Here is an 18,537-nt window from a genome sequence, read left to right on the forward strand (position 1 = left end):
GAACCAGAGACCATGAATGTTTATTCCATGGGGATTTCTGAACCCAAATTAAATAATGCAAGTGAGGGAGCCATCATAGTAGAAACATTGAGAATATTAATAAGAAATAGAAATAAAGATTCCAAGGATCAAAGCAGACTATGGGCAATTATTTTAATTTACTTAGGTATTTGTGTGAAAGTCAGTATCTTACATTATAATGCACATTTTGTTATTTTATAGCATATACTGAAATAATTATACTTCACAATTAGGCCTCCTTTTTAAAAAATATGATTTATCACAAAAAGAAAATTTGGCAAATAAATTTACATATGACAAATTGACAATATATGACAAATTGAGGAAATGTGATTTTTCTCAATAAGACTCAAAACCTTTATTATTTATTTATTTAAGACAGAGGGAGACTCTGTCACCCAGGCTAGAGTGCAGTGCCATGATCAGGGCTCACTGCAGCTGTGACCTCCTGGGCTCAAGCTATCCTCCCACCTCAGTCTCCCAAGTAGCTAGGACTATGGGTGTGCACCACCACACCCAGTTAATTTTTTATTTTTTGTAGAGAGAGGGTCTTCCTATGTTTCCCAGGCTGGTTTGAGCTTCTACATGCAAGCAGTCCTCCCCCTCAGCTTCCCAAAGTGCTAAAGTTAGAGACAAGTGCCACTGCGCCCAGAAAAAAAGCCTTTATTTTTTTTAAAAAACATTGCTTTTGCTTTATTAAAAAACGTCAGATTACAGAAATGTTATCAGAACTCAATATATCTATCAAGTGTCTGCACATACAGCAGTAGGCACGTGGCAAAAACTGAATTCAGGTATTTTCTTCGGAGATCCTCAAATTTAAGGTCAAACATGGAACATGTCAGTATTAGAAATAGTTGATATTTTCCAAGATATTTATGTAAAAGAATCATATATTTGCATTGCAAATTTTATGATACATATATTTGGAGTATTTTTCATGTAAAAAAGGGAAACGCTGCAGATGTCTGCCTAACTTTTTCTCCCTTACTATCTATGTATTTAAAATATCCATCATTCTATTACTTAAACATATTTTAGTTTAAAATTATGAAATTGTTATATTTTTGTAAGATGGTATTTAATTTCTAGAATAACTGACACACATCAATCACCATTTCACAGGTGACACTAGTGGATGGGCAACCATATTCGGCACAGTCCATGGAAATGCTAACAAGGTGGCCTTAACACAGGAGTGCTGTAAGTGGTTTTGATTCAAAGACAGAATCAGCTTTGCGAAAAACATGATTTGTGATGCACAAATTAATATGGGTAATGTGACAAATCTCCTTCAGAATTTCCATTTCAGTTCAATGTATTTCCCTGGCTAACAGGTCTGCTGTCTGCCTGTGGGATTGGAAAGAGAAAAAAGAAAACAGCCATCTCCATTTATGCTAGTTTCATGCATTACTCTCTGATTGCAAGAATATATAAGTATTGAATAATTGTGACAAATAGTAAAGTTCTTATTCCTTTTTGTTGTTGTTGTTGTTTTTGTTTTTGTTTTTTGAGACGGAGTTTCGCTCTTGTTTACCCAGGCTGGAGTGCAATGGCGTGATCTCGGCTCACTGCAATCTCTGCCTCCTGGGTTCAGGCAATTCTCCTGCCTCAGCCTCCTGAGTAGCTGGGATTACAGGCACGCACCACCATGCCCAGCTAATTTTTTTGTATTTTTAGTAGAGACGGGGTTTCACCATGTTGACCAGGATGGTCTCGGTCGCTTGACCTCGTGATCCACCCGCCAAGGCCTCCCAAAGTGCTGGGATTACAGGCGTGAGCCACTGCACCCGGCAGGTCTTATTCCTTTTAATTATTTTATTCAAGAAAGATGTTAGGCACTGAGAGGACAACAATGATGATGGGGTTCTAACCCACAAACACCTCACATGTAGCAAGAAAGACCGCTCCTTACGAAAGTGGTGATGATACAATATTCTTGCTAAAGGGGAGGGATAAAGTTTGTACCAGCGAATGGGGAAGCCCATTGGAAGAAATGATGGCTGTGCTAGGAAAGGGGAAACAGTCCCAGAGAGGATGACATGTGAGATGGACTTTGAAGTCCTTGGATGGAGGAAAGGATAAGAGGTGACAGGATGAGCAGGGAAGCAAAATCAGCAAAACACTGGGGTCAGAAGATGCGCAGCAAGCTGCAGGATGGCTTTTCACAACCACTCTGAGTGCATGAGGAGGAGGAGCAGGAGCTGAACCTCGAAGGCTGGGGCTAGCCCATGAAAGGTTTCGGTGCACACCTTGAAGTGTGATCTCTATCCCATAGATATATACCTATGGTGATGAATGTACAATTACATACATTAGTAATTGTATGTAAATGTATGTATATAATGTACATATATCAAATACTACACTAATAGTATTTTGTGTACTTTATAATACCAGTTTATAATTACCACTTATATATTTTATTATATACAAGAATATTCTGTATGAAAATTAGAAACTGAAAAGGATAAAATTAAAATAAATAAAACCGAAAGTTCTACTATTTTCTTCCTCATCCACAGTGGATTGTCTTGCACACATCCTATTTTAAAGGTCACTACTGTATACAATGGCCAATCACCACAGTTGTGGGCCTTATGTTTGTTTGGTTTGGTCTTATATTTCTTTTATTTTGTAATGAGGAGGAAGAGCACATGATCAGAAACATATGTGAGGAAGATTCTTTCATTAGAATTGCAGAGAATAGATTACAGCAGTGAGTCTCAGCCAAGGCAGTGGTGCCTCCAAGAATATTTGATAATATCTGGAAACATTTGTGTGTGTGTGAGAGACAGGATCTCACTCTGCTGCCCAGGATGGAATGCAGTGGCACAGTTACAGCTCACTGCAGCCTCGAACCTCCCAGGCTCAAGTGATCCTCAGCCTCCTGGGTAGTTGGGACTATTAGACGTGCACCACTATGCCTGGCTAATTTTTGTATTCTTTGTAGAGATGGGTCTCACTATATTGCCCAGGCTGGTTTCAAACTCCTGGGCTCAAGCAATCCACCCATCTCAGCCTCCCAAAGTGCTGGGATTACAGGCATGAGCCACCCATGCCCAGCCTGGAGACACTTTTTGTCATCCTGATGGAGGAGGGTGGGTTGCTGCTGGCATCTAGTGGGTAGAAGCCAGGGATATTGCTGAACATCCTACAATGCACAGGACAGCCTCTCATGACCAAGAACAATTGACCCAAAATGTCAGTCATGCTCAGATGGAGGAGAAAGAATGATGATAAAAGAGATATTGGTTATTATGTTTATTACAATGCCCAGAAAACGCCATTGAGAAGATTGAGGTAGAGAGAGATGCAAAAGGCATTTCAGAAAAAGAATCCAGAGAGGCTGGGGGCATGATTGGCTTGCAGGTGATGGAGGGTGAACAATTAATGCTCACATTTCTGGTTTTGGTGACACACCCAGCTTGACCATATGAAATTATTATATTAGTAAGTTTCCAACCGCAGGTTTTTAATTTAATCATATAACCACTATTTTAATGGTGGTTATGTCAATAAACATTGACGTAAGTATCTGAAAGTTATCTTTAGGAAGTTGAGCTAATTAACATATATGTATAGACAACGTAAAATATTTTCCAACATGTATACACTAAAAGCATCCTTTAAGCAGATACTCAGTAGAAGTGTATTGGCTTTACTAATAAAATTCAGTAAAATTTATTTTTAAAATAAAATTTGGATAAAAGTGATCTAAAAGAAGCAGGGCAACTGAAAAGAACTTCTTATTACATTAAAATCAACAATAACAAAATAAGTTCAAAAATAACTCTCACATTCTTAGCTCTATCAGTACAAAATCCATAGGCTAAGAAGAGAAATCAGACTCCAGAAATACTTGCTCTCTCTCTCTCAAACTCCTCTCTCTCTCTCTCCTCTGCCCTCTTCTCTCTCTTTCTCTTTCTTTCACACACACACACACACACACACACACACGCACGCAGAGTGACTGATCTGTGAACCAGTGTGGCCTGGCTTCTCAGTATTTCTCACTCCTTTACATGCCATTGTGTTAGTAACTATGTAAGTCCCTTCAGAGTACATCCTAAATCCTTCTTTCTTCTGAATGTTTCAGATATATAGATCTTCGGTTATATGCTCAGATTTGCAGCTTCTCTACAACTTTTACCTTCAACTTACAACTTCATAGTAATGAAAAACAAAGAATCAAAATGAAAGAATTTCTGGCTGGATGGACTTTAGTAAGGTGCCAGGGTGGTTATGGTAGAACCTTCATCTCATTCTTCTCATGGCTCTAAGGGAAGTTTGAAAAAAGAAAAAAAATTGAATCTGATTTTAAACAACAAGCATTTATTGAGCAACTATTTTATGCTATTCAAATGAATTGAATTGACTCAGTCATATCCATTAAGAATTACTCAATCATACTGTGTTTCATTGAGGTGAACTTAATGCTGCTTCACTAGATGAATTTATGATAGTTAACATTTTGTTTTTTTTTTCTAATCACTTGGTAAATACCTCTGAAATGACTACTAGATGCTAGAACTAAGATTAATACATTAGTCTACATTTGAGTAGGAGAGAATTCTTATTTACTTTTATTAGCAGCTGAATCAGTTCATTTAACAGATGTAAATTTTATACATTCAATGAGAAGAGACCACTATTAGTTATTAAAGACAAAGTCATAACTAAACAAATGTATTCACTAGTGAAATCTTACTCTTTTTAACCCATCAGTTCTAAAACACTATCCGCAATGCTGTGACTGCAAAGAAACGGAATTGGAATGTGTAAATGGTGGCTTAAAGTCTGTGCCAGTGATTTCTAACAATGTGACATTACTGTAAGTAAAACTTAATTATTGTTGATATTTGTCCCTAGAGTCACATGAAAACCAAGGAAAAACCTGATAATGTTGCTTGAATATTAGCAAAATAATAGAAACTCTGTTTAAAACTAACAGTCATCAGAGAATTCTGCATGCTTCCTATTCAATGGGAAAAAGTGGTTTACACACTGTTTGTTAGATTAGCCTGTGATCAGTTAGCTCACAAATGTCTGTGGGTCTGGAGTTCTTATTTTCAACTGCTTTTTGATGTATGTATGATTACTATTGTGCTTGTGCTGAAATGTTTTTTTTTTTTAAGGAAGCACACTCACTTATTCTATGTCATTGTTAACATTGGTTAATCTATCCAAGACTGCAAAGACATAAAAGATCCGTGAAGCTAGTAGCTGTGTTATACCATGCCAAACTTTCTGTACTTTGCATAAAGTTCTTGAAAGCCTCAAGAATCTTCAGTCATGTCATCATTTGGGCATGCATGAGTGGGTTGGGATTTTTGGTTGGTTTTTGGTTTTGTTTGGTTTGGTTTGTTTGTTTTGTTTGTTTGGTTTGGTTTGGTTTGGTTTGCACCCAGAGAGTAAAAACAAAGAAGTTATATCACCACGAACTTTCCAGTCTATTATACTAACTAGCTACATCTGTCGGATATTCACAAACTACTTTGCTATATAAACTTTTTACCCTCCCATGAAAAATTTTTAGTCATTGTCATGTTTAAATATGGATTAATATAATGGACATCATCAAATATTCTTTTCCCAAGCATGTGGCTTCTAGGGAAGAGTTTGGTTGACCATAAAAATTCATAATGAAGTTTGCTTTACATGTTATTTTAGGTCTCTTAAGAAAAACAAAATCCACAGTCTTCCAGATAAAGTTTTCATCAAATACACAAAACTTAAAAAGATGTAAGTAGCCATTAATAGCATATTTATTTTTAAAAAATTCCTTGTATGTTGTAACATGTTTTTTGTCTAAAAATAAAATAGAAAGTTTGTTATCTTTATCATTACATTTATGTTTCTAAATGTAATTAAGATTAGAAAATGAAACATTTAAAAGTATATTATCTTTCCATTTCATAATTTAAAGGAGCTGAACTCATTTTGTTGAAACTTTTTCGGAGAATTAACTAGGAATCAAGGTAAAACATCTCAATAGAAAGATACACGGTTCTATTATTTTCCTCAAGATTATTTGGAAGATGACATTGCAGACTCAGAGGTACTTTTTAACTTGAAAAAAAGATTGATAGCATAGACAAGAACAATCAGATCATTTCAAATACATAATGACAGGGTGCAGACATCCCCCAGGGTGTTAGGAACGATAACACAGGAGCAGTACAATCAGTGATATTAACATATCTGAGGAAAGAAAATGCCCATAAATAGGGCATGATCAGCAGAGAAGGTATTCTGTGACAAAGAAGGGCCAATATTCTTCCAGCATCATTCAAGAAAGAAAACCAGGATCTAGGAAATATAATCCCTGGAGATGCCCTCTCTTGGAGGGTCAGGATGCACCAATCAGTCTCCACCACAACTTCCGTGAACAATCTCCTGATACTATCCATATCCCTTTGCTTTGATTCCCTACTCACCAAGCAACCTTAGGATGACAAATTTAATTTTCCAACTTCTTCGTTTTAAAGTATTTGAAAAGCTGCATGGAATAGAGAATAAGAGCATTCCTATCACTGGGATGGGATATCTTCTATTCACATTAATAAATGGAGAATATTCAGGTTCATGTATCAGTCTTTTGCAAGTCAGGTCACTGTCTGTCAGTCCCTCTGGACCAGTCACTCTGGGGCACTGGAGGGGCTACACCTGCTGAGATGATCGTTAGACTAGATAACAAAATTAGCAAGAGAATGCTGTACATTCTGCAAGGCCCCTTGGCGGTTCCATCACCTTGTTGTTTTATCCTTCAATATCCAGCATAGAGGAGAAAAGTTTCTAGAAATGTGAAATTTATGAAAATCCAGGAATATTTGCTGATAGTGGACACACACATTTGGTTTGAAATACCATCAAGGATTTTGTGTTCCTGAATTTAGGTACAAATTTCCTCATACAAGAAAGGAAGTAGCTAATGGAAGTCCATGAGGTAGAACCTGTGTGGACATCAATACTCAATCATACTTGGGTTTGACTGTGGCCTCTGTAAACCCTGGCTGCTCTCAGATCTGGTGCTTGATTCTAAAGTATGTGGGTACGTTGTCCTGTTGTCACTGTCACTCCAGAGTAGCTATGCATTGGCTCTGCATGTCCAGATTCCTCTAGAGAGGAAATTCTAAGCACATTGCTCCTAGTCTTCCAAGAAATCCCTAAAATCACAACTGTTCTTTAGATGAATCAATATTAATTATCTTTGTACTGCCTGAATAATACATGTGGGAGGAAAAATAAAATAGCACTAGCAGAAAGGAGGGGAAGAGATGTTTGTTTCAGAATTCTTGTTTCACAGTAATTGAAATTCTGTTTTCTAGAGTCATATAAGTTTTAAGAATTTCTAATTAAATCTTCTCATTATACACAAAGTAACTAAAGTCGGCAATGGTTAAATGACTCACCTAAGATCTACAAGTAGTCAGTGTAAGACTCAGAATGAGAGCCAATGTCTTCTGATGCCCAAGGAGGTACTTACTTTACCATAACAAGAAACCTTAAGAGGGAAAGAAATCGCTCTAGCATTCAACTGAATTTCTACCAGCACAGACTATCCTACCCCATATAGAATTCCCTTGTATATGTTTTGAGCCCTAATTTGGGGGCAAAGCCAACTTCTGGTGAGGGAGAGGGGTCACTAGAGGGTCAAGCAGGAGGGTTAAAATTAGACTTCTCAGGCCATGTCCTTCCTTGGTCTATTAACCCATAACTGTGTTCTATACCAATATCTCCCTCTGCCATCCTGGTCACTGCTAGCCCACTGAAGGGAAGACTATAGAAGCAATTTAATAATTCAGGTCCCCAATTTTCCAAGTGAAAAAAGACAGGAATTAAACTTTATTGTCAAGATTAGCTAGCAATTTCTCTAAGTAAATGTTTAATTCTACTTTGTCAGAGAAAACAGGAACCACATCATAACCTGAATATTACCTGGCAGGGCTTCTCCCCATGAGAACTGCTATTTGATGATTTGCAGGCAATTTAATTTTCACAGAGATTCATAGAAAAGAGGTTATGAGACTCTCATCAATAAACATTCACTATGTGTCTGTTATATGTAAGATAAAGCACAAGGGGACAAAACACAATTGCTTACAGTCATCTGCCACTTTTTGAAGTCTTCAGATATTTGGAATTTTCATTTCAGCTTTGATCCCCAAAGTCTATGAGGTGGGGCAGACACCGTTGCAGCAGTTACAGGAATGAGGAAAGCCACTCGGGAAGAGAGGTTGTTTGCCCAAAGTCAGCCAGCTGACAAGTAGTAGAGTTTGGCCTCAAACCCAAACCTTCTGACCATGCTCCTTTGGAATCCCACCCATGTAGCCCAGGCTCAGAATGTGTTATTGTCAATGAAATCACCCAGTGAGTAAACTTTTATTTGAAATAACTCAATCTCTTTAAACTCAAATATCCTAGAGCAGCTCATAAGCTCAGTGATGCTTCCTTAAATCTCCTGTCCTCCCCTCCCCTTAGCACACTCCTCAGCTCCTCCTGCTCTTTTCCAAACCCCCAGAAAAAGAGCTCCTGGCACCAGTCCTACTTTTTGTCCCTCCTGTCCATCTACTCTTACCCTTTTCTTTCCCAATCCTCATACAATGACCCTAATAACCAATGTGGCAAATACCACACCATCCCCAGGAAAGGATTTCAGGGGAAGGAAGAAACCAGATGGGCCTCAGTCAGAACTCTTGGTATCTGATAGCAGCAGAGCAGCAGCTAGCAAGACCCACATATTCATTCACTCCTGTGACGAACATTTATTGATATCTACAAGGTGCTAGGCACCAACGAGACAGCATGAATAACACAGATAAAAAGCCACAGATGAAATTAAGCCTGTGGAGCTTAATTTCCAATCAAGAAAGACAGTCAATAATGTTTAAAATATATAATTTGTTAGGTGGTGGTTAGGGCTATAGATAAAAAAAAACAAAGGATTAGAAGGTGCTGGGGAAATGGAATTTCAAACAATTCACTAATAATTTTGTCCACATTACCACTGCTCAAGGTGCCTCTAAAGCTCCCCATCATTCCTAAATTTACCCCTAAGAGACTGCTTAGAACACATCTCATAAGTCTTCTACGTAAGACTACAGATATTTAAGGCTAGCTGTCATTACCCTCCACCATACCACAGATCTCTTCCCTGAGTATCCTCAGTTCCTTAAATTCTTCCCTAAAGGACATAGTTTCAAATCTGTCCATCATTCTGGTCATAATACTATATATGTTTGCCTACATCCGTCTTGATGGATGATACCTAGAATAAATGTAATATTATCGCTGTAACATGACCGAGGCCAACAGGGAAGAACTAGTATCCCTTTCCTTTCATACTCTATGTGCCCTATGATTATATTGCTCTTTTGATGTCTTCTTGATACCCTTAAATCCTAGTGATCTATAATTTGTGTTGCTAACTGATGAGTGTGCTGCATCTTGTACTCATGCATTTAGCATTTGAGAGGCAGTTGTGGGTCCTTAAGTACATCCCTAGTCAATTTCATCCTCTCAGATTCAGCTTTTCTTACCAGAGTGTGAAGGTCTTTTTGTATTTTCCATCGTAGTCACTACTCCTCCCACAATTCTGTCATCTGCAAATAAGATCAACTATCTTCACCCAGGTCATGGAGTAAAATACTGAAGAGAACAGCACCAAATCTTCTTTCTGTATTCCTTCATCATCATCCTTCAGATAAGAATATGTATCATTCTTTCTCTTGTCCATAAAAAATTATAAAACTCCTTGATCGATGCCCAACAGACATGTAAAAATGTTTATCACATAGTTTTGCACAGTCTTTCAAAGAATAAAGTGAAGTTGGTCTGCCATGTGGTTTCTTGTGAACTATCCTGGTCACTCTCTCCTTGAGGCACAGAAAAACCAGCATCATATACACCTGTTCTACGATCTTCCCAGGACCAGCACTGAGCTCATCCAACTACAGCTTGAAGACCAACTTCTTCCCTTTTTGAGAAGTTAAGACTACATTTGCCATCTTGAACTTTCCAGCTGCTCATCCTTTCTCGGGATTCTTCAGCAATTGATCATGATTTGATGTTCTCATTTTTTGGCATTTCTCAACTTCTGGGAAACAATTTCCAAAATGGAAATTAATTAAAGAGGGCTTTAATTAATTTTGATTAACACCTTCTACCATCTTGGACTTTCGATGACCTGCTGTCTTGCCTTTCCATTTGCTTCAATCCTGAGACCATCTTCTTTGATTCAGAAGACAGGAACAAAGTAGGAGTTGAGAAATAAGCAGTTGTTCCTTGTATATTATCTCACATTATAAAACAGGTTCCAGGAAGCAAACCGAGACTTTCCTTAACACTCTCTTGCTTCTACAATAAAACCAGATACACATTTTTATTGCTCACAGTATTCTTTACTGTTTGAGTTTTGCACATGACTTGGGTCAACTACAATTCTATTTTCATGAAGCCCTCGCTTTCCTTCTTGAAGGAACTACTCTCTGACCACCACACCCTCTTCATGGGCTGGACGGCCCTCCTGGTTCTCTCCTATTCTATTGAGGCTTGTGTCGTAGCATACATGGTAAGAACCTAATGAGGATTAATAAGCATTTGCTGAATGAAAGATGGGTAGGACTATAATGTAGAACTAAAGAGAAGGTGGGGAGCATCTTCACCAGGGAGAAGAAAGAAACAAGCAGAAATGCTCATAGGATGTTGAGAAAAGAGTGAACAGGCAGTTTGTCTAGAGGGAAAGCATTCCCACAGGAGATGATGGAGCATATGCTGGAGAGGTCACTGAATCATGATTGCCAGCTAAGGCATCTGAATTTTATTCTGTTTGAGCAGAGAACATACATGCACAAATATGTGTTTTAGACTGTATTGAGCTAATAAGGTTAATCTGCATATTTAAGTTATATTCAGATATAGCCTATGACAGGGGTCCCCAGTCCCCAGACCAAGGACTGGTACCAGTCTGTGGCACGTTAGGAACTGGGCTGCACACCAGGAGGTGAGTGGTGGGTGAGCAAGCAAAGCTGAGCTCTGACCCCGCCTGTCAGATCGGCGGTGGCATTAGATTCTCACAGGAGCTCGAACCCTATTGTGAACTGCACATGCAAGGGGTCTAGGTTGTGCTTTGCCCTCTGTCAGAGAATCTAATGATAAATGTAACACACTTGAATCAACCTGAAACCATCCCTGCTCCCTGTCCATAGAAAAATTGGCCAGGCACAGTGGCTCACGGCTGCAATCTCAGTAGTTTGAGAGGCCGAGGCAGGTGGATCACTTGAGATCAGGAATTTGATACCAGCCTGGCCAGCATGGTGAAACCCCATCTCTACTAAAAATACAAAAAAGAATTAGCCAGGCATGGTGGCATGTGCCTGTAGTCCCAGCTACTCAGAAGGCTGAGGCAGGAGAATTACGTGAACCCAAAAAGTTGAGGTTGCAGTGAGCCGAGATATCACCACTGCACTCCAGACTGGGCAACAGAGTGTAACTCTGTCTCAAAAAAAAAAATGAAAAAGAAAAACTGTCTTCTATGAAACCAGTCCCTGCTGCCAGAAGATAGGCTGGGGACTACTGTCCTATGAGATCACCAAATTTAATGTCAAGGGAGTATCCAGTCTGGAATGCTCTAAATATTCATAGTAGAGTTGAGGTCATTTAGGCACCGAGATAAACAAATTCCTAAATTAAAATTAAATCTTAATGGCCAGATGAATAAGTGTTGCTTAACTGATCTGAATGCTTTTACTATTGATCAGTTTATTCATTTTAATAATCTTTTAAAATGTCAGGCCTTTCTAAGTTGGGGGTGGAAGCAGTTTCCAATGACCTTCCAGAGAAATAAAGTACAATTTATGAGATTGACTATGATACTTTATCACTGCTACCATGGAAACAAACAGCAGTTCTCCTCCTTATTGTAACATAAACCTTTTATAAATGAGGAATTCCTTCTTAATCTGGGTTCTTGTTAAATACAATCACTGGCAACAAAACGTAATTCAAGGTGTCTGCCTGGCTCTTGGATACAAAATGGCACATTCCAAAACAGTCTATAAACATGCATGTCATTACAGCCTTTATTTGCTGTAGTTTCAGGTACATAAATTCCTGGTGTTTCTGCTTGAAAAGTCCTGACTGCTGAAACAGCAGGAATTCATGAACTCGTAAGTTATTCTTAGAAAAGCCATTCGGTGTAAATTATATTAAATGGGCTTGTATCTCAGCTCTGAATGAAAAGAGGGCACCCTTTGCCAAGTTGTCACATTTCCAAATATCCCCTCATATACTTTAAGCTACTGTTCCGCAAAGAAGGCAGCAGTTCAAGTGCAGCAGCCTAAGTCTGAGACCTGAGATCCGGGAGAGACTACGGTTCTCTATGGGGTGGCAGTCAGCCAACTAAATAGAAGACTAGAAGCTCTTCATTATTATTATTATAATTGCCATTATTATTTTTGAGACGGATTCTTGTCCTGTTGCCCAGGCTGGAGTCCAGTGGCACCATCTCAGCTCACTGCAATCTCTGCCTCCCGGGTTCAATCACTTCTCCTTCCTCAGCCTCATGAGTAGCTGGGATTACAGGCACGCACTGCAACGCCTGGCTAATTTTTATATCTTTAGTAGAGACAGGGTTTCACCATGTTGGGCTGATCTCGAACTCCTGACCTCATGATCCACCCACCTTGGCCACCCAAAGTGCTGGGATTACAGGCATGAGCCACTGCGTCCAGCTGAAGCTCTTCATTATTTAAGAGTTTGAGTTTTAATTGATGTCAGTGAAGGAAGATAGATTGTGCACAGCAGATGAGTTGTGTGGCTCATTGGTTTTACTCTTTCTTTCCCTTGACTTATAAGACAAAAGCGTAAGGTCAAATTCACAATTTGCAACTGCACACATCTCTTCAAGATGTGGCAACATGTACGTAAAATGTACGTTCAGTTTTTGAATTTATCATCTTGAATAAAATGTAAATAGCAGTAGTTAAGTAATGAATTGTATATTTAAGAGGAACTTCAATATACCTACAATAGAGTATTTTGCTCTTTTACAGTTTTAATTTGCTGCTGTAACATAACTCATCATATTAACTTTCATTGCATCAGTCTAAGTGCTCTGAAAATGCTAAAACAGATATTGATTTGTGTGAGGTCAGTCTATTCATAGCAGAACCTTAAACCAAAACCAGAATTCATGCTGCTCTGTGAAGCATCTCCCTGCAGATATGACACAGGGAACAGGGTTAAGATGACACAAAGTCACACTGGGTTTCAAGTTTACTTTGCAGGATTAAACCAATGCTTTGTGTATCACCACAGATGTAGTGTTCGGGAGTACCAGCCCTTTGCACATGGTGGAACATAGGGAAAATGATGATATTTGTAAAGTACTTTGGGTAAAAGACTGGGTTAGCTGATAACTGGAAGCCTGTCCTGGCTTTCCCCTCCTCCCCTGTCTAATAACCTTTATTTACATTTATTTTGTTGTTTTAACTGAAGTTAAATATATATAATTTACCATCTTTACCATTTTTAAGTGTACAGTTTAGTGGTAATAAATATTCATTTGTCCCCCTTCATCTCCCCACTTCCTGGCCTCTGGTAACCACTCCAATCTTGGCTTTCCCTGGCTATCCTGAGGTCTGAGAGAGTCACTATCCCGGCACTCTTATAACACAATTGTGACCCAGAGGCAAAGGCTGGGGAGCTCTGCAAGGCAATAATCACAATATAACAAAATTCACAGTACAGCCAGATGTCAAATGAGCATGTGATCTACCAATAGTTTTGCAGTAGAGTATCATAACAATGAATCAGCATTGCATAATAGTTTAGGAATCAGTTCAAACCAAAATAAGAGAAATGGAAGTCATTAAAAAGACTATGTAGTAATTTAGTGTATTATTAGTGTTCTATTTAGTGTACTATTAGTGTAGGTATTGCCTGCCCCTGAGAGCCTTCAGAGAATAGGAATTCAGAGCTAATTTCCCATTGTACGATAATGACAGCAAATGGAAATTATTTACTCAGGTACTCTGACAGTGCAATGATGGAATCAATACTGTATTGTTAAGTTGCTTCAGAGGTTAAGTCAGTCCTGATCCTGTGAGTTGAAGTTGGCATACTTGCCCTGGTTCAACCACTGATGTCCTTTGGTATGCTGAGTACCTAAACTGCTTTGTCCTCCTCGCTTTGCATCATGAAACAGAAAATAATTAAAACTTGCCCTCTCCTTTATTCATGGGAATAGAATAAAAATAAATGAGGAGTTAAAGGTGTATCTCTGTGCGGAAAGAGGAAGAAAGTTCAGGAGTGAAAGCCTGACCAGTCTCACATGGCCAGCAACTCCTGCCAGTCAAAACAGCCTGCAGAAACAAGACTAGATCCTTCTCCAGACACATAACACTGGAGTTCAGCAGTGTGAATCAGAGATGCCTCAATCTCATTGCACGAGGACAGCATCAAATAGTTCATAGCCATTTCTCACTGACAATATCTCCCTAACATGAGAATAGGACATTGAACTTTATAAGTCAATTTCACAACTGTCTTCAGGTAAAAAATGTGAAGAATATATTCAATAACCTAATATAGTCCATAAGCCATAATCACCTGACTCTCCTATTTTATTCCTACCAGATTTCTTCAGTATAATTGCATTAAACACATATCCAGGAAAGCATTTTTTGGATTATATAATCTGCAAATATTGTGAGTAACTTCTTTCTCATTATATTGTAGGCATAATTTTTAAGTAAAGACTAAAAGGATACAATGGTACTTTTTCAAGGCTCAATGTGATCATAAGGAAATGGGAGAAATAGGTTATCATAAAGTACTTAGATTAGTAATTACACTGAAAGAATTATTAAAAGATTCCTAGTTTTACCAGAAGACATATAAAGGTTCTCCTTAACCTTGTCTTCTCTAGCTTGGGTCACTTCCACAATGTTTTAGCATTTTATTTCTATTCTAACTGTTGCTAACTTGCTATGTATTTTCTTAAAATGCTAGTCTACTAAAGATGTGACCAAAAAGGACAAAAGCAAAAATTGCCCCACATACTTAGTTATTATACCCTTACAATCTAACGTGATGGAATATCTCAAAACTTTTTTTTTGTTTTGTTTTTTGAGATGGAGTTTTGCTCGTCACCCAGGCTGGAGTGCAAAGGCGTGATCTCAGCTCACCGCCGCAACCCCTGCCTCCTGGGTTCAAGTGATTCTCCTGCCTCAGCCTCCCAAGTAGCTGAGATTACAGATGCATGCCACCACACCTGGCTCATTTTGCATTTTTAGTAGAGACAGGGTTTCTCCATGTTGGTCAGGCTGGTCTCAAACTCCCGACCTCAGGTGATCCACCCGCCTCAGCCTTCTAGAGTGCTGGGATTACAGGCGTGAGCCACCACACCCAGCCAATATCCAAAACATTTTAGGATCACTTTCTCTGCCCTGGCCCTGGTGTTGCACACACTGGCCTTGTACTTTCTGGATATCCCTTGAATTTTCCCCCTCTGCTCATTCAGGAGAGTGCTTGCAGACGCAGATGTCCATATTCACAATCATCTCAGTGGCTAATATTCTGATTATATATGACTAAAATGGGGTACTGAGTTTGCCTAATTAACTCACCCATGCCATTTGTAGATATCTCAACCACAACTGCATCACAATGCTCAGACCTGGAATATTCAAAGACTTACATCAACTAACCTGGCTGTAAGTATTCTAATTCTTTCTCCCATAAAGGATCATAATCTTGATGATATACAACAGGACTCATAGAGTTTCTACTATTTGACATATATTGTTTTATACTTACTTTTCTGATTATCATATAATCTGCAGAACTTTACCTAGGCAATTCAATGTCATGTCAAGTAGTGGTTATGTGAAAAGCTGGCCAAACTTTTTCAGGAGGCCTTCTGAGCCCTGCAGTAGGCTTGCTAAGCCATCCATCCATCCAGTGCTCACCAACAGCAGGAATCCTTAACCTCAGCACTACTGACATTTTTGCTCACTTAATGCCTGTTTTGGAAAGGGTAGGATGGGAGGTCAGAGGATGTTCTGTGCTTTTTTGGATGCTAAGCATCATTTGTGGCCTCTACCCACTAATGCCGGTAGCATATCCCTTCTCCCAAGATATACCCCTTCCACCAAGAGTTGTGACAACTAAAAATGTTTCCAGACATTGCTGAATGTCTCTTGGGAGGAAAAATTGACCTCTGCTGAAAACCACTGTGCTAAAAAGTAAGCAAGTTAAGAACTTGTTCTGCTTTCCAGAGCATTCAGAGAAAAGTCTGAAAATATGATAGCCTGTGCTATTTCACCACTTTCCAGACTGAGCCACCAGTTTCGTTCCAAGAAATCTCAAGTCAGATGTCTGTGCTTTCACCAGGAAAATACACAAGGGGGAGGTTGGAAGGTTTTCTGTGTTGTTTGCCCATTTTCTGCAGGTTGTCCTGATCTAGTGGAAAAAGCCAGGGCTTTAGCTTCATCCAGGCCCTTGTGTGTGCCTGGCCCCTAGCTCCATGCTGAGTCTTCCAGGCAACTTTTGCTTGCTTGCTTGCTTTTCTTCCTTCCCCCCGTCTTTTTTTTTTTTTGAGACAGGGTGTCACTCTGTTACACAGGCTGGAGTGCAGTGATACAATCTTGACTCGCTGCATCCTCAATCTCTGGGACTCAAGCGATTCTCCTACCTCAGCCTCCCGAGTAGCTGGGACTACAGGTGTGAGCCACTAGACCCAGCTAATTTTTGTATTTTTAGTAGAGACGGGGTGGGTCTCACCATGTTGCCCAGGATGGTCTCCAACTCCTGAGCTTAAGTGATCTGCCTGCCTCAGATTCTCGGTGTTGGGATTACAGGCATGAGCCACCGCACCTGGCTCAGGCAACTTTCTTAATCTTCCTAGACCTCTTTATTTTCATCTGTAAATTATAATTCCTTTCCAAGAGGGATGCTGTGAACACTGCATCACATAACAGTTACTCACTTCCACACGCAAAGCTCCTGGCATATAGGTGCTCAATGTGGCTCCTTTCTCCCAATCCTTCCCTCACTGGCCACTGCAAATAAGAGGAAATACAACCTGGCTTCACAGGCAACCAGATGAATAGAAGCCTATTTCCCCTTACTCTAATTTATTCTACAAAGTACAGTTTTAAAAAGTGGCTTGGATATGTAAATAGTTTCACTCCTTCACCTGCAAAGCTCCCTATGAATAGTGTGGCATCCGTCTATGGATTTATACACACCTTATTTAACGTAACAGTTTAACACCATAGGACCGAAGAACCCTCTGTGATTTCCTAAAAATTATATTTTCAATTCATCCTTCAGCTCAACCAATCAGTAGGTTAGAGCATTTACGGAGCCCAAACGAATTCAGTACATGGCACTTTTGCCAGACCCAGGTACCCAGAGATGACAGATACAACCTGGATCTTTAAGTCTAGCTGGAAGCGGAGGATGCAGGGAGAAAGCAAAACAATCAGGATCTGACTTGATAAGTGGGATGGAAGCTGCAGGAATTTGGAGGAAAGAGTTGCTCCAACCACAGAGGGAAGGAAAAGCTCTCAGGGAAGAGAGAGGTGAGCCAAGTATGGAAGCACATGAAGGAGTAGGCCAGGTGTTGAGGGGAGGAAGGTTTTATTTCACAAATGTCTCTAATATTGGAAATGTTTCTTGATACATTTTGTCAGAATTCTAGATGACAATCCAATAACCAGAATTTCACAGCGCTTGTTTATGGGATTAAATTCCTTGTTTTTCCTGTAAGTATTCATCAACCTTTCAATATATCTGTCGATAAATTCCAATGACATCTTGCACTAGCTAACAAAAAGATCTTTTAAAAAAATCAAGCCCACAAAAACTTTGATTAGTCAAAACTTCTCCTGTGTTTCCAGCCATAGTTATTGTTAATATAATACTTCCTGGTGACGGCTCAAAGGGAAGAGCTGACCAGATTATACTGAATATTTTAAGCCTACTAGTTGATTTTTCTATCCCCATTAATTTCCTTTAGTACTGAGGCATGTTTTTATTTGCAGTGGTTGACCAAAGATAGTATTAATTTTCATATCCTAACTAGGTTTATATTTTCTTAGAATCTCCCAGGAGTTCATCTCCAATTCCGTTTTTAATGGAGGAAAATGTGCCTTTGCCCAGCAAGAGTCATTGAAACTTTCAAAATCTTTGTCCTGCCAAGAAAGCTGTTCTCACAATATTTGTACTGTTTATTAATATACTGGAATGATTTATCAGCAGGGGATTATTATGTTCCTTTATAATTGATCATATAACATCATTATTTTTCCATTTGTCTAAAGGAACCACAATATCATAAATTAATCGTGTAGCCCAATATGCTCATGAGCTGTTTTCTTTTCCTAAAATCCCCCTACTGTCACAAAGTTTAATGCAGTTTCCAATGTGGCCCTTTCATATTATAAATGATTAATGAAGAAGAAGCTTTGGATGTACGGCACTGGAAATGATCACAACATGAAGTTT

At 39.1% G+C, this 18,537-nt stretch overlaps 1 protein-coding gene across 1 annotated transcript in view; it reads left to right on the plus strand.

The window, feature by feature from the left end:
* The window catches only part of RXFP2 (relaxin family peptide receptor 2), a gene marked incomplete at its 5' end in the record, with an annotated part of 66,339 nt that overhangs the window by 22,192 nt on the left and 25,610 nt on the right, over positions 1–18,537 (plus strand). The window contains 6 exons of the mRNA XM_017973025.5: positions 1,147–1,224; positions 4,750–4,855; positions 5,695–5,766; positions 14,662–14,733; positions 15,669–15,740; positions 17,724–17,795. Of these exons, the coding sequence (XP_017828514.5) occupies positions 1,147–1,224; positions 4,750–4,855; positions 5,695–5,766; positions 14,662–14,733; positions 15,669–15,740; positions 17,724–17,795 (472 nt within the window). The remainder of the gene's footprint in view (positions 1–1,146; positions 1,225–4,749; positions 4,856–5,694; positions 5,767–14,661; positions 14,734–15,668; positions 15,741–17,723; positions 17,796–18,537) is intronic.

This window comes from Callithrix jacchus, chromosome 5, assembly GCF_049354715.1.
Source record: "Callithrix jacchus isolate 240 chromosome 5, calJac240_pri, whole genome shotgun sequence".
Lineage (NCBI taxonomy): Eukaryota > Metazoa > Chordata > Mammalia > Primates > Cebidae > Callithrix > Callithrix jacchus.